Below are 25,333 nucleotides of genomic sequence, written 5' to 3'. Positions count from 1 at the left end.
TGAGAGAAGTTCAATGGTAATCTATGAAGCCTGAGCCTTTTTTGGAGCCAGCCCCTAGTGGCTCTGGTTGGCATTGCAGTTTCCGCATTTCCACAACGTGTTATTTTAACGACCTGGTAGCAACTTCCATTTATAGTCTGTGATTAAAACGCAGGCTGTATCATAAACGGTTTTTGCCTATTTTTGTAATTGTACAACAATGGCAATTAGTGAACAAACTTGAGCTTGATATGTTAAAATTCCCTAAATCTACTAATTTGGTGGGGGTAATCCATCCACATGATACACTACATATGCTAATTTAATATAATATATAGTAATATAATTTATAGGCCTGATCAAATAAGTTAGAGTAATGAATTACAATTATATATGCTACTTTGGTATATCTAATAATATAAAAAAACCAACATTTTTTTAACGTCCTACCCTATAAAAGTGCACTGGAAACGATCTATTGTGCTGCACTCTACTGCTCCGATCGTATTTGCTGCTAACTTCCGGGAACTATCGGTCAGACTTTTGCTGTAAAAACAAAAAAAAAGAAGCAAAAGTGGAGCTGGTCCTTTGGAGAGAGCGGAGATGACGCTGACGACTGGACTTTGCCCCAAAAAAAAAAAAAAAAAAAAAAAGGTCTGCGTTAACCGCGCATGCGCGATGTAAATCGTTCCGCGCCTGCAGCAGCTGCGGCTCTCGGCTCGTCGCTGTAACTCCTGGCACATCATCACATTTGTTCGCCACAGAGCTGAGCAGAAGCCGCTTTTCCTCGGGAGAGTTTATTCCCCATGCACGGACAGATGTCCGCCGAGCCGTGTCTCCGAGTCCTTCCCAGCCTTTGCGGCGCGTCTCTTCGATTGAAAATGCTCCTTTTGACTGGTGAGTACGTGCAAGACACGGACGGGCGTTTTGCCGTGCAGCCTCCGCTTCATAGGTCATGGTTGCTAGCTGCCAAGTTGCTCCTTTCTCCGGCCTTCCACGGGAACGTGGCCGTCCACCTCCTCCACCTCCTCCACCCGGTTAGCTTTTACTACCAACCCTCGCGAAAGCAACACCCGAGGGTTTATGAATGGTTAGGGCCACATGTTTCAATTTGCATATGCGGCGGATACATAGTGCTGCTCACGTTTGGAGCTCTTCAGCCTTGATGGTTGGTGATGGTAAAAAAAAAAAAAAAAAAGGATGCTTATGTATGTGCAACTTAGCTTGTAAGTATAACAAACAAACAAAAAAAACCCCGCTGTGGTCGTCAGCAATGTGTCCAGCATTGGCGAGCTAACGTGGCTTGACAATACCAGCAGTCTGGTGGTGATTTCTTCTTCTTCTTCTTCTTCTTCTTCCAGCAGTGTTCCCGTTAACGTGTTTATGTCCCCTCCTTATGTTTTGGCGTCTTTCTGCTTTGCGGTTGTGGCAGTCAAATAATGCAACCCGGAAAACAAGACTTTGCTCCCAGACCATCTGAATCACCGCACATGTAAACACTTGGTTAACCTGATGTTGTGGTCTTGTTTATAGCAAATCGCTCGCGTTTTGGATGTTAAATAGACCTTTTGTCACAGCAGACGTTTTGACATGTATATAGGTCCGAGGAGACCCCGTGTGTACAAAAGACGGACCTCCTCCCCTAAGTTGGATGCAGCCTTTGTTTTTCCGCCTGTGACAGGTCAGATGGTGTCTCCTGGAGAGCCCAAACATCCTTGTGCGTGGCTGACATCCCAGAAGACGGCACAACTTTAATCACGTGACAAAATTATTAGACATTATAATCACACAGAGTCGTCCAGTAACACTGTACGTATAATGTAAATGTTTCCCCAAGTATGAATGTACGAGAACTACATCACCTGAAAACTATAAGAGTTCAAAATTACGATGAACATACAGGATATCTTGAAATAACTGGTAAAGGGATGGTTCGGCTTGTTTGAATTGGGATTGTATAAGTTACTCATTCATTCAGTCAGTCACTGTATTACATGGGAGAAGCAGACCTTAGTTCCCCATAAATAAATAAAAAAAAAAGGGCTGTCAGATGGCAAGGCAAACTCTAAAGTTATTCTAAATATTGTTTACACTTTTAACTGTTTACCTGGCAGGACATAAAGCAAATGTGTCACACCCAAATAGGCTTTATTGAAACAATACAGTTTTCCTTTGCATTTATTAACTGTAGGATTTTTATTTTGTAATACAGTGACTTTAATATACATATATCATTTGAAGCTAGAGTTAACCTAAAAATGGATTTTGAGCACAGGTGATATTTCACTTGTGTATTACCATAAAATACAAAAAGCATTTGTCACCTCAGCTCTCCATTTATCCTGTTCATAGTGTCTGTTCATTTTATTCAACTTTTGTAACATTGAAGCTATTCTGCAAACATGAAGAGAAAAAAAAACAACTAAAAATGTCTGTCTTTGATGTTAAGGCCCATTTTTAATGAACAAGGCCACAGCAGATGGTGGCGAGCCTTTTGTAACAAATAAGGGTGACCTTCCTATCGGTGCTCCACAATAAGAGTGGAGTGTAGTGGCATTAGCTATGTCTTGAAATAGCAATTATATCACTTATATGGCAGAGTGGATAAGAAACCTCATGGATACTATCTTGTAAATCAGAATAAGAACAGAGATGTAGGAGAAAAATAAATCTCAAAGATCACAGTCTTTGGTTCACAAAATTAAAGGTAAACGCAGGTGTACCACAAATGTACTCAAGTCAGAAGACATATTTCTGGCACTCCTTAAGGGAAATCCACATCAAAAGTGAAAGGTCAGCGCTGCACGAGCACTTCTGAAGTGTCCAATCGGTTCAGTTTATACCAACTCAAGTCACAGTTTGGTTGAGGGTGATGTTCACACTGGGGAAGTGAAATTGTCTCCAATATCAGTTTAATCTCTATTCAGGGTATTCCAAAAGGAAATAATTGCTTTTAACACATTTTATACAGCACCATATCCACCATACAAGAGTAAAATATTGTCCTCATTTAAGTCAGAAAGCTCATAGTGACATTGAGGGCCTTTTTCCAATCATTACAGATACCTGTAATAAGATCTTAACATGTACATTGAAAGATTTGTTTGACTAGCGTAAGAGTCGAATCCGAATATACAGTGGTGTGAAAGTGTTTTCCCATTTCCTGCTTTCTTATTTTTTTGCATGTTTGTCACACTTAAATGTTTCAGATCATCAAACAAATTTAAATATTAGTCAAAGATAAGTAAACACAAAATGCAGTTTTTAAATGAAGGTTTTTAGGTTTAAGGGAGGAAAAAAAAAATCCAAACCCACATGGACCTGTGTGAAAAAGTGTTTGCTCCCGAAACCTTATAACTGGTTGGGCCACCCTTATCAGCAACAACTGCAATCAAGCGTTTGCGATAACTTGCCATGAGTCTTTTACAGCTGTGGAGGAATGTTGGCCCACTCATCTTCACAGAGTTGTTGTAATTCAGACACATTGGAGGGTTTTCCAGCACCAACCACCTTTTTAAGGTCACGCCACAGCATCTCAACAGGATTCAGGTCAGGACTTTGACTAGGCCACTCCAAAGTCTTCATTTTGTTTTTCTTCAGCCATTCAGAGGTGGACTTGCTGGTGTGTTTTGGATCATTGTCCTGCTGCAGAACCCAAGTTGGCTTCAGCTTTAGGTCACGAACAAATGGCTGGACATTCTCCTTCAGGATTTTTTGGTAGACAGTAGAATTCATGGTTCCATTTATCACAGCAAGTCTTCCAGGTCCTGAAGCAGCAAAACAGCCCCAGACCATCACACTACCACCACCATATTTTACTGTTGGTATGATGTTCTTTTTCTGAAATGCGGTGTTACTTTTACACCAGATGTAATGGGACACACACCTTCCAAAAAGTTCAACTTTTGTCTTGTCAGTCCACAGAGTATTTTCCCAAAAGTCTTGGGGATCATCAAGATGTTTTCTGGCAAAAATGAGATGAGCCTTAATGTTCTTTTTGCTCAGCGGTGGTTTTCATCTTGGAACTCTGCCATGCGAGCCATTTTTGCCGAGTCTCTTTCTTATGGTGGAGTCATGAACACTGACCTTAACTGAGGCAAGTGAGGCCTGCAGTTCTTTGGATGTTGTTGTGGGGTCTTTTGTGACCTCTCGGATGAGCCGTCGTTGCGCTCTTGGGGTAATTTTGGTCGGCCGGCCACTCCTGGGAAGGTTCCCCACTGTTCCATGTTTTCTCCATTTGTGGATAATGGCTCTCACTGTGGTTCGCTGGAGTCCCAAAGCTTCAGAAATGGCTTTAGAACCTTTTCCAGACTGATAGATCTCAATTACTTTCTTTCTCATTTGTTCCTGAGTTTCTTTGAATCTCGGCATGATGTCTAGCTTTTGAGGATCTTTTGGTCTACTTCACTTTGTCAGGCAGGTCTTATTTAAGTGATTTCTTGATTGAGAACAGGTGTGTCAGTAATCAGGCCTGGGTGTGGCTAGAGAAATTGAACTCAGGTGTGATAAACCAGTTAAGTTGTGTTTTAACAGGAGGGGGCAAACACTTTTTCACACGGGGCCATGTGGGTTTGGATTGTTTTTCTCCCTTAATAATAAAAACCTTCATTTAAAAACTGCATTTTGTGTTTACTTGTGTTATCTTTGACTAATATTTAAATTTGTTTGATGATCTGAAACATTTAAGTATGACAGACATGCAAAAAAATTGGAAATCAGGAAGGGGGCAAACACTTTTTCACACCACTGTATATTTGTGTTATTAATTCTGTTGATGTGTTGTTACATGACATAAAATACTAGTTTGTTGCTTTGCCACTCATGTCGAGCCAATTGGTGTTTCTCCACAACGCAGCTTGGTAAAGACTGTATCACAGTATCGTAGGTCTGTGCACTTTTTTCCTGCTGTGAGGATAAGGTGGAAACGCGCCTGATCACGCCGGTGGAAATGTTGTGTAAATTGTCTGCTGTGGGATCTGATCCCATTTCTGCAAAAAGACCTGATGGATTTGCTGGCCAGTGGCGGCTGCAGCTGTATCTCTTCATGTTGCAGTCCAGGGCATGCCTCAGGCGCTCCGTCAGGCGCTGGGAGAAATGCAGGCAAAAGCAACTCTGATGAAGCATGTCCTTTAGTTTAAGTGGTTTACTGGCTGAAGTTTTTTGAAAATGTTCTGATCAGGCATTGTACCATCAAGTCTGCACCTAACAACCAAGCTTTTGTCTGAATCGAAAATGATGATATGTCATTTCTTGTCAAAAGGTTTGAAAGGTTTTGTTTTGCTTTAATATTTATGAAACTACATCTAACAGTGAAATGAGTTGAGACGGTGACGTGAATGGGGAAGACTTTTGGTCTATAGAAACATACCATTAAAGGGAGTAGAAAGATCTACATTTGAAAAATCGACCTGCTTAATTTGGGACTGTCCGCTTTCCGTTGGTGACGTCCTTTTTTTTTGTTTGTTTGTTGTGTGTGATTTACAGGAATCTGCCCAGCTTGACCGGAACACCTGCTGCCTGGTCGTGTATGTTTGGCTGCCATGATGCTGGGCCTACATGGAAATACTTCTTCCCCCAAAGTGTATCGTTGTGTGGCGTGTTCAGCCACCTTCAACGGACTGGCCTCCCTGCTAGTACATCAGGCAACCCATGCAAGTGCGCTCACCAAGGTCTCTGCCGCCCCTCCAACACAGCCCAACATCAGCCCACAGGAAACACCGTTTGAAACTACAGACTCATCCACTGAGCACCCTAGTCCAACAGCACTCTTACCAGAGAGTCCTTCACTTTCTTTTTATATTTGTGATTGTGGAGAGGAATTTCAGGACTTTGGTCTTATGCTGGAGCATAAACTTTCACATGCCTCTCAAGCACAGCTACTGGACAATAATAATATTGTTCTCCCGAGTGGAACAGGATATGATAAGGTTTTTCCTACCCAGCATGTATCATTCACTCCTCCTAGTTGCCCCTCTACCTCCAAGTCCCCAGCTGTTGAATTATCCAAATTGGAAGACCGTATTGCCATAGTAACCACTGCTCAAGGCCAGTGTACACCCCCTCAAGGTGCCAGTGAGAAACAACTTGAGAACATGTCACCCACAGGAGAGCAAATGCCAGAGACCGTGGAGGACGTGCACATCCAGGATAAAACCACTTCTGTTCACGGCAGTGATAAAGATGATGATATGTCCAAAAGTAACACCCTGATGAAGTTGCTGGCGTCGGCGTACATAAAACGCTTTGCAGGTCCTCAGTCTGAAAATGAGAACAATAACACAGCTAGGCCCAAGCAGGAAGTTTTACCTGTTGATATAACCCACGGAGCAAAAACGGCGGCGTCACCAATCAACGATCTGTCTATTGAACAGTTGAGGCGACTTCTTGCAAAACCCGGTATAAAGACGAAAGCTCCATCCATTAGCAGAATTCTAGAGTCCAGTAGGAAGAGGGTTGTCTCTCTAACGAAGACTTTCTCTCCGGTCGTGGTTCTTGAGACACGTCAAAAGCTCATGGATCCTGGTAATAATGACACATATGGGAAATATCAATGTGGCCGCTGTCGGCGGGTCTTTCAAAACATGAATAGATTGACAGAGCATCATTTCCTGCACAAAAAAGAGAGGATCAAATGCTGTCGTCGTTGTAAACAGCTGATCATTGGACGGGTGCCTTTGCCGGACAATCATGTATGCCCTCAGTTAGGAAACAAGACTATACAGTCATCGAGCTCTTTAAAGTTACCATTTGCCCAAAAACTAGTGCCATTCCATAGTTTCAACAATACAAAAAAAGTTTTCTTTTGTCCATTGTGCAAGCACAGCTATGCTCGGAGGTGGAACCTCAAAACGCATAAGTGTCAGGGTCCACGATCAGTCCTCCATCGGCAAACCAACCCCGCGATTCAGAAAATAATACAACTGAGGTCAAACAGTGATACCTCAACTGATATAGAGGAAGCTGGATCGGAGATTTCCAAGAGTATTGCTGTGGGCACTGAAGTTACTGGTTGTATCAAGGTCGAGGTGACCTCTCAAGATTCAGAGCAGTCTGCGGTTTCACAGCTGACCTGGACTTCTCCAGCAAGCCAATTTGCCCCGTTTTCCACCAAATCTTCCATCATAGAGCAGCACAGCGATCCCTCTCTTTGTGGGATTTCCATCCAGAAAGGAGATGAAAACAGCTGGAATGCAGAAGCACTCGATAATGAAGACAGTAATGAAGGGCAGTGGACAATGCCCTTAGATGATGATATGGAGGTGCTGAGATCTACAGAGAAAGCTAGTGATGATGAAGAGGTGAAGAAGTCCGTGTCAGTCGAACATGTAGAGATGGCGCCTCATGGCCTGCGCTATTTTGTCAGAGACGGTATAAAACGTTACCCTTGTAATAGGTGTCAGAAAACCTACAGTCGGGCATCTACTTTGAGGCGCCATCTACGACTGTGTGGGTTCAGGCCACGCGGGCTCGGGACTGTCGCACAGAGTGGTGGTCAGAGTGCTATTACAGTGAATACCAGTAATTTGAGACCACTGTTCTCCTGTTCTGTCTGTGGGAAGACTTTTAACCGCAAAGATAACATGATGGTTCACAAAAGAAAATGTCAGCGTACAATGGCAGATGTGGAAAGAGAGACTGTTCAGCAGACTTTACCAGGGAATGCTGCCACAGACTGTCAAACCGCAGATGATGATGATGATGATGATGGAGGCAACTGGGGCATCATGTCACTGCCCTCTGTACTTCCAAGGAGGGTGACATGCGAGTGTGGGGTCGGATTTACGTCTCCAAGGCTTCTCCTGGAGCATTTGCAGAAGCATGCACAAGAATCGTACACGTGTCCGACTTGTGGAGAGACTGTTAATTCCTGGGCTGACTACGAAGTTCATCTGCAGATCCATATGCATCCTCATCACCAGCTGCTGAAGGGACTACAACCACAACGATCACAACCTCTATTACTTCGATTTCAGCAGCAGCAGCCGCCATCTCAGTCAGTGCATCGGCCTCCACAGAAGAAACCACACCCAGAGCTGCTTCCATTTCCAGCCAAAAAGCAGCAGCGGATCGTATGCACGCGCTGTGGGAACACTTTTGCGACTCGCTGCTCCCTCCGAAGGCACATATCCTGGAATCGATGCAAAGGTGCACGGGTTATAAATCCCCTCACAAATCCACCCAAGACTTATCACTGTTCCCACTGCAACTCCGACTTCCCAAATGCTATCAGTCTAATATTTCATCAGAGGAGTGGCGCTTGCAAGCCCGCCATCAAGCCTGTTCGTTGCCCTGCTTGCCTTCGCTGGTTTGGTACTGTGGACAGTCTGCAGAAACACCTGCTTACTCACAAACAGTCTGAAAGGTACCGCTGTGATGTCTGTCAGGGTACATATCCAAACCTGAAATCACTCAAAAACCACCGCAGGAGGATTCATCGCATCATGGCTGGGGACACAAAACCAATGACACAAGAACAACTGACATCTTAACAACACTTTATGGCATTGGTGCATTTAAGAACAGAGCCCGTTTTAATATTTGTAATTCTTTTCACATTTGTCAGTTGTACCTCATTTGTTTTTTCCTTTCCGGGAGGCACTCTCTGCCATTGTACAGCTACATTAGTTATTTTTAAGAAACATTTGGGTGTTCTAGTAGCTTTCCACTGTAAAAACCAATGCTTTATTATACTGAACATTTTAGTTTTGTCAAAGTAATCCTTCTATTGCATAGCCTCATTAGCCTGTATCAAAATGAGTATTTGGTAATCAAACTTTCAAGGAGTTGGTGTGGTAGCTTGTTGTTGTTCTTGGTGTTAATAAAAATTCCAGTATGTGACAAATATATACTGTATTATTTTGTGTTGAACAGGATCTAATATCTTGCTTAAAGGCTTCAAGGCACAGACTCCACAATTTGCACAAGAACTGTGTAAAAGAGCATGTTTTAACATGGAAATTAAAATATTAGTGGAATCCTATTTGACAAAGGTTTATGTCTCTCAAATATAGGTGAATAACTGCACTTAATAAATGTCTGATATGGCTTTCTTTTTTTTTTTTTTTAAATTTTTAAATAAAGATTTCCATGTTTCTTGTCAGGGTTTTGCTCTCTAAAATTACCCTGATGGAAACTCATAACCCTGATTCTTTGTTCCCATCCACCAAGGTATTTGGGACACTGTCATCATGTTATATATCATATGTCACGACATCAACATGATGATGTATATATTCCTTACAGGGCGATTGGCATTTGCTAGAGAACACCAAGATTGGCAGCTTCTCCATCGGCGCCCTGTGCTCTTCACGGATGAGAGCAGGTTCACACTGAGCACATGTGACAGACGTGACAGAGTCTGGAGACGCTGTGGAGAACGTTCTGCTGCCTGTAACATCCTCCAGCAGGACCGGTTTGGCGGTGGGTCAGCGATGGTCTGGGGAGGCATTCCTGAATCTTAGGTTATGAATCTTGTGTTTTTCCTTTGTGTGTTTTGTTCATAATTTTTAATGTTGCATGAACTGGAATGACAGTCTGCATTTTCTTTTCTTTTTTTTTTTGTATTACTGTCACTGGACCCAGTATACACAATACCACAATATGTTCATTATATGCATTATAATCTTCATGAATACAACCATTTATCAAAGTCATGGCTTTTTCACAGTTTTGTCAGTTATTGACCAATTTTCTCCATCATCATCATATATTTTCTAATGATTATGTTTAAGGCTTTTCTAAAGACTCCAAACTTCAGCTGATGCCAACTTCTGCCACTCAGCTCAAACATGTTACACAGAGAGTGCATACTACAACAAAGAGACCAGAAACTTATACATTATAGATATATACATACATAACTTAAGCATACATTGTTTTACATTTACAGGTAGTATTAAACCATTTCACAAATGAAAATAAATACAAAAATGATAGTTGGTTATAATATATAAATTGTTAAAGAGGAATACAAACGCAAGCATGGATCTTTAGGAGTAGAAACCAAATGCAAACAGGGTCACAACAATACATCGACCTTCACTGACATAGGCCATATACATGCATATGTATATGGATATATATATATATATATATATATATTTATTTATTTATTTATTCCCCAGACCATCACTGACCCACCGCCAAACCGGTCCTGCTGGAGGATGTTGCAGGCAGCAGAACGTTCTCCACAGCGTCTCCAGACTCTGTCACGTCAGTCACATGTGCTCAGTGTGAACCTGCTCTCATCCGTGAAGAGCACAGGGCGCCGATGGCGAAGCTGCCAATCTTAGTGTTCTCTGGCAAATGCCGATCGCCCTGCACGGTGTTGGGCTGTAAGCACAGGCCCCACTTGTGGACGTCGGGCCCTCGTACCACCCTCATGGACTCTGTTTCTGACGGTTTGAGCAGAAACATGCACTTTAGTGGCCTGCTGGAGGTCATTTTGTAGGGCTCTGGCAGTGCTTCTCCTGTTCCTCCTTGCACAAAGGAGCAGATAGCGGTCCTGCTGCTGGGTTGTCCTCCTACGGCCCCCTCCACGTCTCCTGGTGTACCGGCCTGTCTCCTGGTATCTCCTCCGTGCTCTTGACACTGTGCTGACAGACACAGCAAACCTTCTTGCCACAGCGTGCATTGATGTGCCATCCTGGATGAGCTGCACTACCTGAGCAACTTCTGTGGGTTGCAGACACCGCCTCATGCTACCTCTAGTGGTGAGGGCACTGGCAAAATGCAAAAGTGACCAAAAATCAGCCAGAAAGGACAAAGACAGAAATGGTCTGTGGTCACCACCTGCAGAACCGTTCCTTTATAGGGGTTGTCTTGATAATTGCCTCTCATTTGCACAACAGCAGGTGAAATTGAGTCACGATCAGTGTTGCTTCCTAACTGGATAGATTGATTTCCCAGAAGTGTGATTGACTTGGAGTTACATTGTGTTGTTTAAGTGTTCCCTTTATTTTTTTGAGCAGTGTATATATATATATATGTTCTTGTTATCATGATGACTGAAGAATAATGCATGGAAGCTTCATACATACTACCACAGGGATAGATGGACAGATCTGGTCTTTTCATTTACATTTAATTTGCATATTAATGAGGGAACACTGATTCCCCAAGATGCTCTAACTCCTTAAGACTGTTATGGTTGATACAAAATATGTATTCACAGTCTGAAGGGGCAAATTACAATATTCTTGGTATGAGAAAAAGTTCAAATGAAGAAAAACATCATCATCATACAGCTTTTGTGTTTATTAAATTAACTGTTGTATGTTTTTTTCTTTACAGTTACAAATAAAACATAGCCAATAGTTAAGCTCTCCCAAAGCCTCAAGGGATATTGTGCCAAAATTAAAAATGTTCTATATCCTCCAGTGCTCAAGATCCATACTCACTTACTCAGGAGCTTTTGACTGTATCACACAGTCCCCATCAGTAGATTGAATTAAGACTGCTCGCAATTACAAGAATGAACTGTCGAGTCCCAAGTGTCTTCTGAAATATTTATATCCACTGTTGGGAAGTTGTTACATGTATCGAATTTATGTAAATAGGTTACAAAATAAATGTAACTGAGATCTGTTGTGGTTTAAGAAAAAATATGTAATTAAGTTAGTTATTATTGAAAATGGTGCTGATTGCAGAGGGGCTTACATTTCAATATATTATTTTCAGAAATTCAGTTTAATCTCAATACCGAAAATCTCACGCTCGTGTTATTTATCGATCCTTTTTTTTTTTTTTTTTTTGTATCATCAAGACGAAAATTAATTTAGCCGAGCTGTCGCGGTAGTAACAATAAAATGTGTGCTATGAATTTAAGCCGATAGGTGTCAGTGTAGCGCGGCAGAACCCCGGATGTTGTACCGTCGAAGAAGAAGAAGAAGAAGAAAGGTTTTTTTCCCTCTTGTTTTTTGGTGTGGCTGACAGGCTAACTGATAGCTTCTCCAGCTAAACACCGGCGTGTGTGTGTGTGTGTGTGAGTGTGTGTGTGTGAGTGAGTCCGGCTCTGAATGTCTCACAAAACGACAATGAACAGTCTGTCCGCGAATTTTTTACAAGGATAAGTCAGAGTATTGATACGACGGCACATTCATTTTCATGTGAAGGTAAGACAGCGTTATTGTCAGTGAGCTAGTTGAGGCTAACGTTAGCATTGTAGCAAAGCAAAGGGCGCGTTCAACATGATATCTTCGCTATAAATTGTAAAACGTGACACTCTTAAAACATTTATCCAAATACCGGACTGTTTAGAAAAGAAAAAAAAAACCCGTATATAAGTAGTACACCACCATGTTGTGGGGTTAGGTGAGCACGGCGTGTATTTCACACTCCGCGGACTGTGTAAGGAAATAAATGGGTAAAGAGTTCATCAGCTCGTCTGAAGTTTGGGTCAGCTTTTAAAGATGAGCAAGGAAAGCTGTGAGTGATATTGAATAACACGGTCAAAGCTTTGCGTGCGATTCATTTATCATATGCAGCCGCTGGTGTAACGAGCTCATCGGTGCCACTTGGCATCAGTCGCCTGCAGTAGATGGTGTTTGGTGGATTTGCTTATATTCTGTTTTAACTCGTAAGTAATTTCAAAAATGTTTTTCCTTTTTTTTTTTTTTTTAACAGGTAAGGTGCTCCGGTGGGCACCACATCCACGGCCGGTGAACCCACCCATGCCCGGCTGCACCATGAAGACGGGAAGGCAAAAGCGTCAAAATGTCCTGGTGAACGGCTCGGGCAGAGACGTGATGAACGCCAGCCAGTTTTGCTTCAGCTGCGAGCAGATATTTGCAAATCGAAAATGCCTGGAGGAACACGCGTGCCCCGCTGCGAGCCACATCTGCTCCTGTGGAACCGAGTTCACCGAATACAAAGACATGCTGGAGCACAGCACCACACATGAACCGGGGCACCAAGTGCTTGATCATGAAACTATAAGGAAGCGAAGAATTGAGAAGCACAAAGAGGAGGAGGAGAAACTGAAAAGACTGCAGAAAGGTGAGGTTGTGTGGAAGACCCCCAAGTTGGAGAACGTGCCATCGATGTCTCTGGGAGCCAAACGTTTGCTGCAAGCACCGAATACATCAGCTTTCATGTCACAGGTTCCCAAGCAGTCTGCGCAGATTTCACAAGTGCCTGAGTTGTACCCCTCGCTCTCACAGACGTCTTTGCTCCCGAATCATAGCCCCTCAGCGAAAGACATGCTGAATATTTTTGCAGACGTCGGTTCACCAACGGTGGATCTTTGGACGCTTTATCAGCCAGTTGTATTATTGCAAACGGTGGGCAAGTTTAGCATGAAAAAGCCATTCACGTGTGGTAAATGTGGGCAGCTTTTTATGACCAAGAGCTCTCTCATCCTCCACCACAGCTCGCATGTCACAGATAAAGTTTCTGGCTGCATAGGATGTGGGATGTTGCTCTCCAGCAAGAAGCTAGTGCCTCGCTTCCACAATTGTAACTCGACCCACAATGCAACCAAATTCAGACTCATCACCGCAAGGCCGCTGATTTCCCAGACACCGAAGGAAGCCGGTAGAGATATTGGACAGAATCTGGGTTCCCAGGGGCCTGAGCCCACTTCTCTGCAGTGGAAAAAACAGAATCCCAGTGCAGCCGCTAGAGGCAGTCAGACGCTCTACTTCTCTTCCCTCCTGCAGTTTAAAAGTCAGAGCGGCAGGACATACAGTAATAACGATCACGGGCCCAAGGTCACACCACCTCTGACGTTGAAGAGTTGGCATCCCAGCGCATCCAAACCTTTCAGCGGTGTCTCCTTTCTGTCAAAGAGTCAGAGTCCAAATCATAGTGTATTGAATCCAAGCAGTCGGGGTCTTTCCACGATGCAGTTAAACAGGCACACATTGGGCGCATTGAGGAAACCTACCGAAACTTCCTTAACACCAGGTGCATTCATGTGCCGCGTCTGTTATATTCCTTTTGATACTCCTCAGCTGCTTCAGAGGCACAAGTGTGTCAAAGCACAGGAGTTTATGGCGCGGCACATGCGAGATGGCAAACAGCAGTACAAACCCAAGAGGATAGCACCAGCGCCGAGCTCAAATCGGGCTCCGATTAATGGCGAGAGAAAATTTGAGGTCCCCTCTTCCGGCAGCGTGATGAAAAACCAAATCGTCGCCATGAGCCTGGATGAAGGGCCGGGAGAGGTTCCGGATAACGGGACAACAGACGTGGATAGTGACGATGACTGTTACATTGTTGAAAGCGGACCAGACAAACCGGCTGAAATGATTTACCAAGTAACCTCCACTCTCCCTATCAAGACTTGACAAAACTAGCGAGGCACATCCAGTCTGCATGTCACACTTGTATGTTAATTATGGACCAAGTGCATTAAGTCTCCTGGTTGAATGGCATCTACTCGGTTCATCACACAGGATCACAATTGTTCCTGGCTTTCTCCAAATCACATAAAAAAACCGCATAGAAGTTTAGAATGAATAGTGATAACAAACAAGCATCTTGATTAAGCTGGATTGTTGTTTTTTTTAGTACAGTTAACAGTCCAATATTAACTTCCCAAGAGTGAAGTTGTTGACCCCGCAGTAGGTTTGGAAGGTGTAAATCATCCTTTTATTATCCAAATGTATGTTCATGGTTTTACCCATGTTCAGTGGGATAACCAGGTACTGTATAATAGTTTTGTTTTGTTCGAGGTATTTTCTTGATATTGTTTTTAGTATGATCAGAATGTGTTGTGAAGCGTTGACCACATTACCTTGTGTGTTACCAGATTTGTCGGACTTTAAGAATACAGTATATGATGTATTAAACTATATTTTCAAACTCCCCGTGTTTGTGTTCCTGAAATAATGCAGCATGTTGTATTATCGACAAGGTTATTCACAACATACATGGACTTAAATGTACACTGCTTTGAACCTTAGTGCTGTGCATGGAAGTTCAATTGATGGTTGGAAATTGAATAATTAATACTTAAAACTTTAAAGTGCAGTTAATGGTGCCTGCAAGAACAGTACATTTAAGTGTGTAAAATAACAAAAATGAAATGAGAACTAAGTATATTTGGAAAAAAAGGAAAAGTAAAGGTTTAATTAAAATCAAAAAGCAATGAGGCTATTTCCCACTAGTATGTTGTGATGTGTTTGATTTAGTGGCAGAAAAAAAAGATTAATACTTATTTTATTATTATTTATTACTGTTCACAAATAGCTGTAATTTGAACTGACATTCCTACACAATTATAGGTGTGCTTATGTGGACTTTACATTTCCAACACTTCTCTCAAACAAGTTCAATTTCAAAATTATTTTTTATCTCTTGATATTGGTCCCTCAATTCTCAATTTCAGATTTCTAGTCGAGGTAAGTTGTTAACAGCTCTGTTAATCAGGGATTTTTTTTTCTCTTTAAACTTCTCACAGTTTCATTTGAAACAGTATTCAAATGATCCAATATTTCACCAAAAATCAACAATTGGTGAAAAAGTCCAAAAACTGAGAACAGATTTGTGTATCAGAACTTTGTTTTTCTTTTTTCCTCCCCCAGAAATCATCTGACAACCCCTCAGATCTATCTGTTGTCCCTATTTATAAAACTATAAAGTAGGCTTCGTTAAAACCAGCTCCACCTGGAGCAGCCACAACGGTAACATGCTGCTTAAACATTGGCGCTTCAGTATTAATAGTCGAATAACGTCTTACATTATTACTTATATAATTGTTTACTTAGTTGTACTTAATTAAAGGATCTAAATACTCCTTCCACCACTGTCAGCTCCTTATAATGACTAACCCATTTTCCTTGGTCACTGATTCAGGGTCTATAGTGCATGGCTCCAACAAGGCGCTGTTGAGTGTCCAGTAATAATAATAATAATAATGATAATAAACTTTATTTGTATAGCGCCTTTCATACAAGAAATGCAGCTCAAGGTGCTTCACAGCAAGAGAATGACATGCCGTGTTTCACATAAAATTGTTTAAATAAGTCTTTTAAAATATAGAAAAGAAATTAGACGAAACAGATACCATGCATAAAAACAGATCAAATCAATAAGGAAGCAGATAAAATGCATAAGAAACAGATAAAAAGCATAAGAAACGCAACAGGATTCAGTTTATGATATGAAGTAGTGGAAACAGCAGTTGTAGCACTTTTCTAGAACTTTGCTTCACACAGTCTATAATATTATAATTTAAGTTTTAGCTAAATATATAGTTAAAATATAAAATGAGCATTATGATGAGGTAAACATCCCCCCCCCCCCCCCATCCTAATACCTGTATGCGACGTTCACGCACTGAGTTTACCTATGTTAGTTGGACCAGTACCAAAAGCGGGACAGGTATACTGATATACTTTTGGATTATTGCTGTTGTGTGACACTGACTCACTCTGTAAATACCTTGAATGGCAGAAAAAAGGAGTAACACCAGGCAGTTGTTTTCCACATTCATGATGGCAGCAAATCGCCATCACTTTGCACGCCTCCAGCTCCAGAGTGCCATCCAGCATCACAGGTGTGGTGGCGAGCTGAACTGCGTTGAACCGCCTGGTGGTGGCGTTCACTGGACGCCTGCGTTTGTCCTCCCGAGTTTACGTGGGAATCGTTGGGTTCCTCTGGATAATGTTGCAAAGTTTTGTAATAAGGACTGTCCTGTGTTAAGTGCCCTGAAATAACCTGTGTTGTGATTTGGCACTATATAAATAAAAATGTATTTACATTTAAATTTAATTAAATTTAATAAAACGTTATCTAATTTAATTCGATTAAAAAAAAAAAAAAATTACATATCATCATTGCCAAGGCGTCTTTCGTGTAGTGTTTCGTGTCACGCGTTGGAAGAATAATTGCGAAATTCCCCACCGCACCTGAAGTATCCGCTCCGTGTTTCTCCTTGTTGCCGTGATTGACGTTTTTTCTGCGGCTGGTTTGTTTTGTGCGCGGATCTCGAGCGGCGCCTCCGTCAAACGAAACCGCTCCGTAAAGAAGGGAGAGAACAAGCCGGGTTGACGTCCGCAGCCCCCGGCGTCCACGTCAAAACGCACCGATGTGAAAGGTGCCCAAACGAGACGCGGAGCGACAAGGGGGAACATGTCCAAGTTTGCGTTAGCGGGGCGCTAGCCAGGGTGAGCGGCGGCGGTCAGTGCATGGCTACGCAGAAACCAGCCCCGACTCTCTCCCCACGCAGGCAAGCGCTTCGGGTTTTTTTTTTTTTTTTTTTAAACTACCACCCCATCACATCTGGTCACCGGCGCGGAGCAACAGACCGCATATTGGCTTTAAAGAAAAGTCGCATGCCCTGACATCACGGTTAACGGGGTTGGTGTGGCCTGTAATGAAAGCGCAGCTAGCTGTCTGGCCTACCAAACGATAACGCCTAACTTAACATTGTAAGCACCTTATTATTATTATTATTATTATTATTATTATTGGCAACTGAATCCCGAAAGGTGCTTAAAATACATATGGAGTGACCTGCCGGGACGCGGTTGTGTCTCGGCGGGTTTAAATAGAGAGGTTGGGGAGGGGGAGAAATCACCAAATGAAAAGCCATCTGCTCTTGTGTATTTTTGCATGAGATGTATTCTGCAGTTTAGATGAAAGGAGGGGCTGACATGAGCAACCATTAGAAACCAGACGTGTTACTACATCTGATGCCTTCACAGTGTTCAGGGCCCTTCGCTGGGATGATGGGCCTCATGACAAACACTTGGAAGTCCTGCATTTAAAACTTAAGTCCAAGTATGTGCGCGTTATCAGCAAAATGTAATTAAAGTATCAAAAGTACACACAATGCAGTAAAAAAAAAATACTCCCTGTGAGCGTTTTGCTTTTATATCTTGGTATTGCGTAATTTTGGATCAATATTACTGCTCCATGATTGTGTACTGCATTTTTACAGCTGCAGATTTTTTTTTTTTTTTTAAGGTAAAGCTGATTTTAAGTGTTTTAAATGCCGTTGGTTAGTTTAATTCGTAATATTGTGCATGATCATGATGTGTTTTCAGCATCGCTGTCCAAGGTCCTGTTTAATAGTCAACATGCTCAGAAAAACAGTTGTTTTGGGCTTCGTGTTGATTCGTTTTCCGGCTAATCCGAGAAAGTTTTCTAATCTTTTATTTAGTTTAAGGTGGAGGACAATTTTTCTCAATCCATTAAGAGCCAATCTAATCCGTCAGTTTATCAATATATTTAAACCCAGCAAATTGGGAGATAGATGATTTTCACTGGACAGGAAGGATATAAAATAATTGTATTCTAAAGAGTACCTTTAATAAGGCACCTCTGTGCATACATGTAGTTCCTTAATAACTGCAACACACAAAGAGTCATGAGCTTTAAAGTAATGTGTGTTCTGCAATGAGCAGAGAAACTTATTCATACTTTGAATTGTTGAAGGCAAAATTGCTCTATTACAAGTTAAACTCCTACATAAGAATTTCTCTTCAACAAAATGTTCCAGGATCATCATCATCTCCCTATTTCAGTGTTTTCTAACCATTATACTTAAATCTTTTTTTAACTGTTGTGCAACACAACATGATTCCACCATTTATTATCGATACTATTTAATATATGTGTAATTTTGATGTTGTTGTGGAGGTGGATGGAACTCATTTTATATAGTTTAGAAAAAGTTGGGGAAAATATTCTGTAAAGATGCATATTAAGATGCCTATAAGTTTTTTTTTTTTTTTTAATGAAAATGTTACCCTGCAACCACTAACTAACTTTCATGTAAATGTTGAAGAGTAAAAAGTAAAATATCTCCCTCTGCAATGTGAAGTATAAATAATAGCAAAAATAGACTTTATTTTTATAACACGATTCATGCATTTAACACAACACAAAGTGCATAACGAGCAGATCATTATAACGTTTATTATGAAGCAATAAAACAAGGAAAACGAGACGAGTTGACACTTTAGGCAGTCTAAAGTGGATTTGCCAAAAGGAAAAAATACCTCCGTATTGGGTTTTTAATTTCTCCATTACTTGTTTCCACCACGGGCTATTAAAGGGTCGGAAGTACTATCCAAAACTAATCAGTCATCAATCCCAGGCAAAGCAGCTCACATTAACTGAACACAAATCCATACTCTCCGCTCGTGAAGTAGCCCGGTTCATTGGAGACATCAGTGCTTGTGGAATTAACAAAATGGAATTGCCTGGAAAAGTTATTACCTCTGAACAACCACAATGCAGCCAGCCGCTTATAAATTGTTTTGATAAACGGACTGCAGCTTATTCACAGATTTATTTAGGCCAGGATTTGTAAGGTGATAGCATTTTGCTTTGCACGTCACTGTTTTTATGCGTTACAGCCTCCTTGTCGCTGTTTAATCCACAGACTCTTGACATGGGGAGTAAAATGTCCTTCGGCAGAGGAAGCAGTGAGCAAAATACAGTCTCTGAGTTAACTTCTGTGACACCTCAACCTCGCAGTTCCATTCATGCCCCCACGGATTGCAAGCAGGTAGCCAGTGAGAAAGACCAAATAGGCATGTCACCTAAATTTCAGCTGTCTGTTACAGAATAAAGCATCATTTAAATCTTGACTAAGTAAGAGTGCATTGAATTATAATGCAGTGTGTATGCTTTCTACTTTGATTGGTATATTTGTAAAGACATCTTTATATATTGAGGTGTGTGTGTGTGTGTGTGTGTGTGTGTGTGTGTGTGTGTGTGTGTGTGTGTGTGTGTGTGTGTGTGTGTGTGTGTGTGTGTGTGTGTGTGTGTGTGTGTGTGTTGGAAACAAGCAATTGTTTTCCCAATTCAAGTGACAACCTACATTTACTGTTACTGAGTAACTTACTTAACTACTAGTTAAATAAGCATGCCCTTGTCAATATTTTGCTATATTTTTTAATGACATTAGAACTATTGATACATTAATGATGAGGCTTTGTTTTTCTTCCGCAGACACCTGAAGACAAAAGATGCAGTGAGGAAGACGTGGGCTCCAGGTGGGGAGACAAAATGAAAGCATCAGAGCTGAGTGGGTCTGAGATTAATTCCCAGTCGTCTGGGCGCCTCCAGCCTGATGGCCACATCGACTCCGAAACAGCAGGCGGGACAAATTGTCGACAGAGCGAGCACACGCCGTCACAGGTAGGGATGGAAGCAAAGTCTCAAATGAGCTCTGCGAGAGTGTGCAGCTCTACTACAGACAATCATGGAAAGCCCAAGGAGTTCTGCAGAAAACCCGGGAGGCCTCGTAAAATAAAACTGTTGTTGACTAAAGAAAAAAGAGATGCGGATACTGCAGGTCTTGATGCGGTTCAGCATAAAGAGGTCAGCACCTCGATACCTGTGCCGACGTCTTTAGAAAACCACAACAGCAATGATTTGCCTAACACTGCAGATGGTCATTTAATTAATAATTTGCCTCATAATGAGATGCCTGGTCCTCATGTTGTGGATGATAAAGTAGAGGTTGGTGTCCCTTTCCCGCCAAGAAAAAAAAGAGGTCGGCCCAAAAAGAAAGAAGCCACAGCTTTCCAAAAGAAGGTTTCTAAGGCAGCTGTCGCCAGGACTCCTGCTGCTCCTCCACAAGTTAACAATGTTAGCGCCCCTCTACGGAGACTCAGGAGTAGAGGAGAGCAACATCCTTCACCGCAGGATGGAGAGCCTGAGTCTCATAGCAAGGGAGACCTCGAGCAATCTGAATTGACTCCTACAGAAAGGAGTAATGTACCCAGAATTCAGGGTGTAAAAAGAAGGAGGCCTAAGTTGCAGGTTAATCAGCAGGTTCCAGCAAAAGTGTCCAAGCTGGACGATTCCAAGGAGGTCTTGTATGTGTTGAGTAATGATACAGACTGTGGGGGGAGAGCAGAGACCGATAAACAGGCGGAAGTCACCACTGACAAACAAGAGACTAATACAGATGGAAAAGCCGATAAACTCTCTCCGCAGTCCGCCGAAAAGCAAGAGGAGCAGACGCAATTAAAGGAACCGAAGTCACCACAAATAAAGCTGCAGTCCCAGACACAACCTGAAGTTACTCCTTCAGAGGGCTTGAACTGCCCTAACTTGGTAAGCCCTACTCAGACCGATGACCCTGGAATGAAGCAGTCAGTGGACGCGCATGGCAGCGAGGAGTCACAATCAAAAACCCTTCAGTCCTTTGAATCTCCAACGAATATAGAGTCGCAGGAGGCAGAGCCCTCGAGCACAGACATCGTAACATCCTCCGACCAAACACCTCAATCTGTCGGGATCCCTCCTGCTGTGAAAGCTGAGAATATAGAGATTGAGCTGGATCGGTTAAATCCCGTGTCACAGTCGAATAGTCCAAAATCTCTTCAGTGCAGTGCCAACACCACATCGAAATCGGAGCGTCCAAACAGTCGGCAAAACACTTTTAGGCGCAAGAGAGGCGGCAAGAGGCGGAGGAGAATAAGTCGTGTTTTGTCGCCGAGAGAGCAGCTCGTAGAGAATCACGAAGCCAGCGGTGAGGCTCAACAAAAACCAGACTGTGGCGATGCGGACAAGGAAGTTAACCCCGATGTCAATACAAATGTGGTTTACTCGAAAAAAGGGGGTAAAACTCTGCTGAAATGTGATTACTGTGGTCGTACGTTTAAATTTCTGTCTCAGTTTGTCATCCATCAGCGCATTCACACAGGAGAAAGGCCTTTCAAGTGCAATGAATGTGGCAAAGGCTTCAGCAAAAATTCAAACTTAAATCTTCATCTCAAGACGCACAGAAAGAGGAACATATATCAAAAATGTCCGTTTTGCAAGATCAAATTCTCTTGCTCCGAGTACGACTCTCACATGAAGCTGCACGCACACGAGCTGGGCCAGGAGGACAGGGACAACAGGCCCGAAAAACTTAGCAAGGGGGCCGACCCTGAAGACAGCCAGGAACCGCAGAGACCAGTTTCACCGGTGAAGAGAGAGAAAAAAGTTTGCCAGTATTGCGGGAAATCGTTCCCGTTTCAGTCCGCCCTCATAAGACACGTCCGCGTCCACACGGGGGAGAAGCCGTACAAGTGCGACATATGCGGCAAAGCGTTCGGCCAGGCCTATTTCCTGCGTGTCCACGAGCTCACGCACTGGTCTGTGAAGCGTTACAACTGCACACGCTGCGAAAAATCATTCACTCACTATAGCAACGCAAAAAATCACACGTGCAGACCTTTGGAAAGCGGCGACGACTTGCAACCCAAGAGACAGGTAAAGCCGACGCTGACGTACACGTGCCACATCTGCAAGAACATTTTTGACCATCTGCAGGAGTTCAACAGCCACATGAAAGAACACACCGGTGCCAAGCTTTACCGCTGCTTGTATTGCGACAAGCTGTTTGGCGTGATGTCTGAATTTAGTGCCCATCGCAGTCAGTGTAGAGTAGATAGAAACGCGTCCGGCTCCGCAGCAAAAGAGGAAGTGACGATGTCGTTAATTCAGTACAAAGTGCCTGCACTTAGGTGTTCATCGGGACCGAATTCAGCTCCTGGCCCGGCTGTAACCTGCGAAACGCAGAAAAAACGATCACAGACCGGCCGCAAGAAGCGCTTCGCTAACTTAAAGAAACCGTTCCAATCAACAGTCCTACCGCCTCATCATCTCGTGTCAAAGTTAAACAAACAAGACAACAGGTCAGACCCCAGGAAATATCTGTGTCCAAGCTGCGGGCGACTGTTCCGACACATGGGCAGACTGCGAGCTCACATGCTCACGCACGCGGCGGGCCAAAGTTACACCTGTTCCTGTTGCGGTAAGACACTAGAAAACTGGAAAAAACTGTGGCATCACCAGAGAATCCACCGCCAGAGACGGGGCCGCTTCACTTGTCCTCAGTGCGGGCGGGGTTTCCGGTTTGTAGAGCCTTACAAAAAACACATGAGCGAGCACCCGGAGTTCCAGTGGCTTCAAGTCAGGCCTAAGAAAGTGTTTCTGCCGTATCAGTGTGACCAGTGCAGATGCAGCTTTAAGACTTTAGACTTGCTGTTCAGTCACCAGCTCTGCCATTCCTCGACGCAGGACATTCGCAAATACTCCGATTTCGATTTCTTCATAGATGACCCCGGTACACAGTCAAAAAACAAAACGCTCCTCCCGCCTACCAATAACAATACAGCAGCATTACCCTCAGCGCCTGAGGAAAACAACTCTTCTTTCAGCCCTGTATCCAAATATCCAGATCCAGTTTGTCAAGAGTTTCCTCTAGTGCCCGTGATTTCCTTTGTTCATACTCAGAGTCCTGATTCAGAAAACTCTTCTGAGCATCCCGGCAACACAGATTCACTTCAAGATAGAGAAACCTGTCATGACAGAATAGAAGAAAACGCTCCTGCAAAACCCATCACACCTTTAAGAACTGTGAAGAGACACTTTACGTACAAGGCCAGCATATCAAATGAAGATTCACCAGATGGTGTTCGGTGCGCCGTGTGTGGGAATGCATACCCTGCCATTTCAGACCTTTATCAACATTATTTGCAGCATGCCAGAGGCCAAGTGTAATAAACAAAATGGAAATGCAGTGCCCCTTTCTGTGTGCATTAATGGTTTTAACAGTATTTAACACAGGGGGGGGGCCTTAATAAGATGTTACAAAACATTGTTGGACACATGAAAAACGTAGGAAAACTTAAATGATTTGGAAGATGAGTTCACGATTGTTATTTCAACCAGTCACGTGTCAGTTTGATTGGAGTTTCTCTGTTTTCATGAAGTTTTTTAAGCAACTTCAGGTAGAAAGCACTGACCTTTCTTTAGTTTCTATAATTACATTTCTGATTCTTAAAATGAACTGAAGAGATGTCGTTTTAGAGAAAAAAAAATTAAATTGGACACTTTTGTCAAAGTAAACTGCAGCCCATTGTCCCAGAGATGTCCCACAAAAGTTCGACAGTGGATGAACCGATGCCAAACCAGAAGCACCCGTGGAATAATGTCGCGCAACAATATTTACGAATACAGACATTGTGCTGTATGTTAATAACCAATCATGGTAATCCAGAGTTTGATCAGGACATATTGATATCGTTGACGTAACCTCTGAAAGATTCGGATCCCTCGTGTATTCTTGTTACCCTGCATAGTCAAGAAATCAGTGAACTCCCAACTTGGAAAAGTACACAACATAAATTGCGTTGAACAAAACTGATGGAGGTCAGCCTGAATTAATATTCAACTCATTATTGCTTTGAAAATTTGAGTCGACAGATGAATGTTATGACTAGTTCATGAAAGGTGGATAGTTCAACAATTTCCCAACACTTTATCACGATGCATCTTATTACCACATGTCCGCTGTGAATTTAATATCAAACTTCAAATCATGTGGATGTTTTCTTGCCCTAAAAGTCAAACTGTCTCGGCGGACGTTAATTTGTTTGGTCTACAATAAGGACTTGTATCTGCATTTTGTATTTGACAGTGAATATAAGCTTTGCACTTATTTTTCATATTGTGAACTTATAATATGATGACTGAAATTATGTTTCATTTTTCGAGAACATACTTAAACACCCGTCAAACATGTTCTGTTTTGTTGAACAGCCATTATTGTTCGCTGCTTTAGGTGGGGGGGGGGAACGACGACATTTTGATCATGATTTAGGATCATGAAAACAAAATAACATTTCAAAAGCTCTTTACCAGATTCACACCATGCTCTGTTGTATATCATTTTATGCTATAATTTCTCTTGAAAACAATAAAGGTCACTTTTGTATTCATATAACTATGTCTGTCATTTTTAAGTTAAGATTTGTGCATTCGTGAGCAGCTCCAGCATCTTTTTAACTGAAAAGTGAGGAGTTCATTCTGAGAGAAAGAAGTCAAATGGATTTGTTGGAAATTGAGGGCTTTTTTTCTTTGTTTATTAAAGAGATATACACATCTGTCTCGCAACAAATGACTGTAAAGTGACTAGTTGGTGGACATGGTGTAGCGGATCCAGGAGTTGTAGACGCAGACCTTGGTGTAGACTCCAGGGATGTTCCTCTCGTCACAGTTGTCATGTATGTAATTAAAAAGTAACTCTAACTTAAACCACCGAACGGCATGAAATTTTGGAGTCAAAACATCCGATGACAGTGACTGTGATCTGCTACACTTCCTCCCTTTAGCAGGAGATTGACATTATGAATTGATCATGAACTGAATTAGCTGATGCTTTATTTTATTTATATGAAATAACGAACTGTGCAACCAGTTTTATTTTTTTTTTAGATTTCAGATAACAACCAGGGGGAAAACAGTTACTAAATATAGCTTCAGTTTCCGCTAAGGCTAGCCGCAGGCATCTCAGCAGCTCGCTTTCACCTAATATAGCCCTCTGACATTAGCTGTGTGGTAAGCTATCTGTCTGTGAAATAAACATGTACAGTGCATCCGGAAAGTATTCACA

At 42.4% G+C, this 25,333-nt stretch overlaps 3 protein-coding genes across 11 annotated transcripts; all 3 read left to right on the top strand.

Moving 5' to 3' along the window:
- The first annotated feature begins 664 nt into the window (after positions 1 to 664).
- Positions 665 to 9,590, top strand: LOC138617936 (zinc finger protein 616). Its single transcript, XM_069693325.1, has 2 exons — positions 665 to 876; positions 5,464 to 9,590. Exon 2 carries the CDS (start codon positions 5,520 to 5,522, stop codon positions 8,466 to 8,468), a length of 2,949 nt encoding a protein of 982 aa, XP_069549426.1. The 5' UTR covers positions 665 to 876; positions 5,464 to 5,519; the 3' UTR covers positions 8,469 to 9,590.
- A 2,270-nt stretch (positions 9,591 to 11,860) lies between these two features.
- LOC138617937 (uncharacterized) lies at positions 11,861 to 14,789 on the top strand. The gene is made up of 2 exons (XM_069693326.1): positions 11,861 to 12,092; positions 12,604 to 14,789. The coding sequence occupies exon 2, from the start codon at positions 12,651 to 12,653 to the stop codon at positions 14,265 to 14,267; it is 1,617 nt and encodes a 538-aa protein (XP_069549427.1). The 5' UTR covers positions 11,861 to 12,092; positions 12,604 to 12,650; the 3' UTR covers positions 14,268 to 14,789.
- A 2,069-nt stretch (positions 14,790 to 16,858) lies between these two features.
- On the top strand, positions 16,859 to 24,658 carry LOC138617934 (zinc finger protein 184-like). 9 transcript variants are annotated; one of them, XM_069693317.1, is made up of 4 exons: positions 16,859 to 17,354; positions 17,544 to 17,706; positions 19,316 to 19,441; positions 19,888 to 24,658. In XM_069693317.1, the coding sequence occupies exons 3-4, from the start codon at positions 19,325 to 19,327 to the stop codon at positions 23,437 to 23,439; spliced, it is 3,669 nt and encodes a 1,222-aa protein (XP_069549418.1). In that variant the 5' UTR covers positions 16,859 to 17,354; positions 17,544 to 17,706; positions 19,316 to 19,324; the 3' UTR covers positions 23,440 to 24,658. The 9 variants fall into 9 exon arrangements, with proteins under 9 accessions (XP_069549418.1, XP_069549421.1, XP_069549420.1 ...); XM_069693320.1 differs by lacking the exon at positions 17,544 to 17,706 and having other exon boundaries at positions 16,859 to 17,020; XM_069693319.1 differs by lacking the exon at positions 17,544 to 17,706 and having other exon boundaries at positions 16,859 to 17,090.
- The last annotated feature ends 675 nt before the right edge of the window (positions 24,659 to 25,333 follow it).

Source organism: Brachyistius frenatus, unplaced genomic scaffold (assembly GCF_029030835.1).
Source record: "Brachyistius frenatus isolate BFR_SWC_R1_liver_20210118 unplaced genomic scaffold, ASM2903083v1 Contig_14, whole genome shotgun sequence".
Taxonomy (NCBI): Eukaryota; Metazoa; Chordata; class Actinopteri; family Embiotocidae; genus Brachyistius; species Brachyistius frenatus.
The sequence above is the reverse complement of the archived record's forward strand: the minus strand, read 5'-3'. Positions and strand labels throughout refer to the sequence as shown.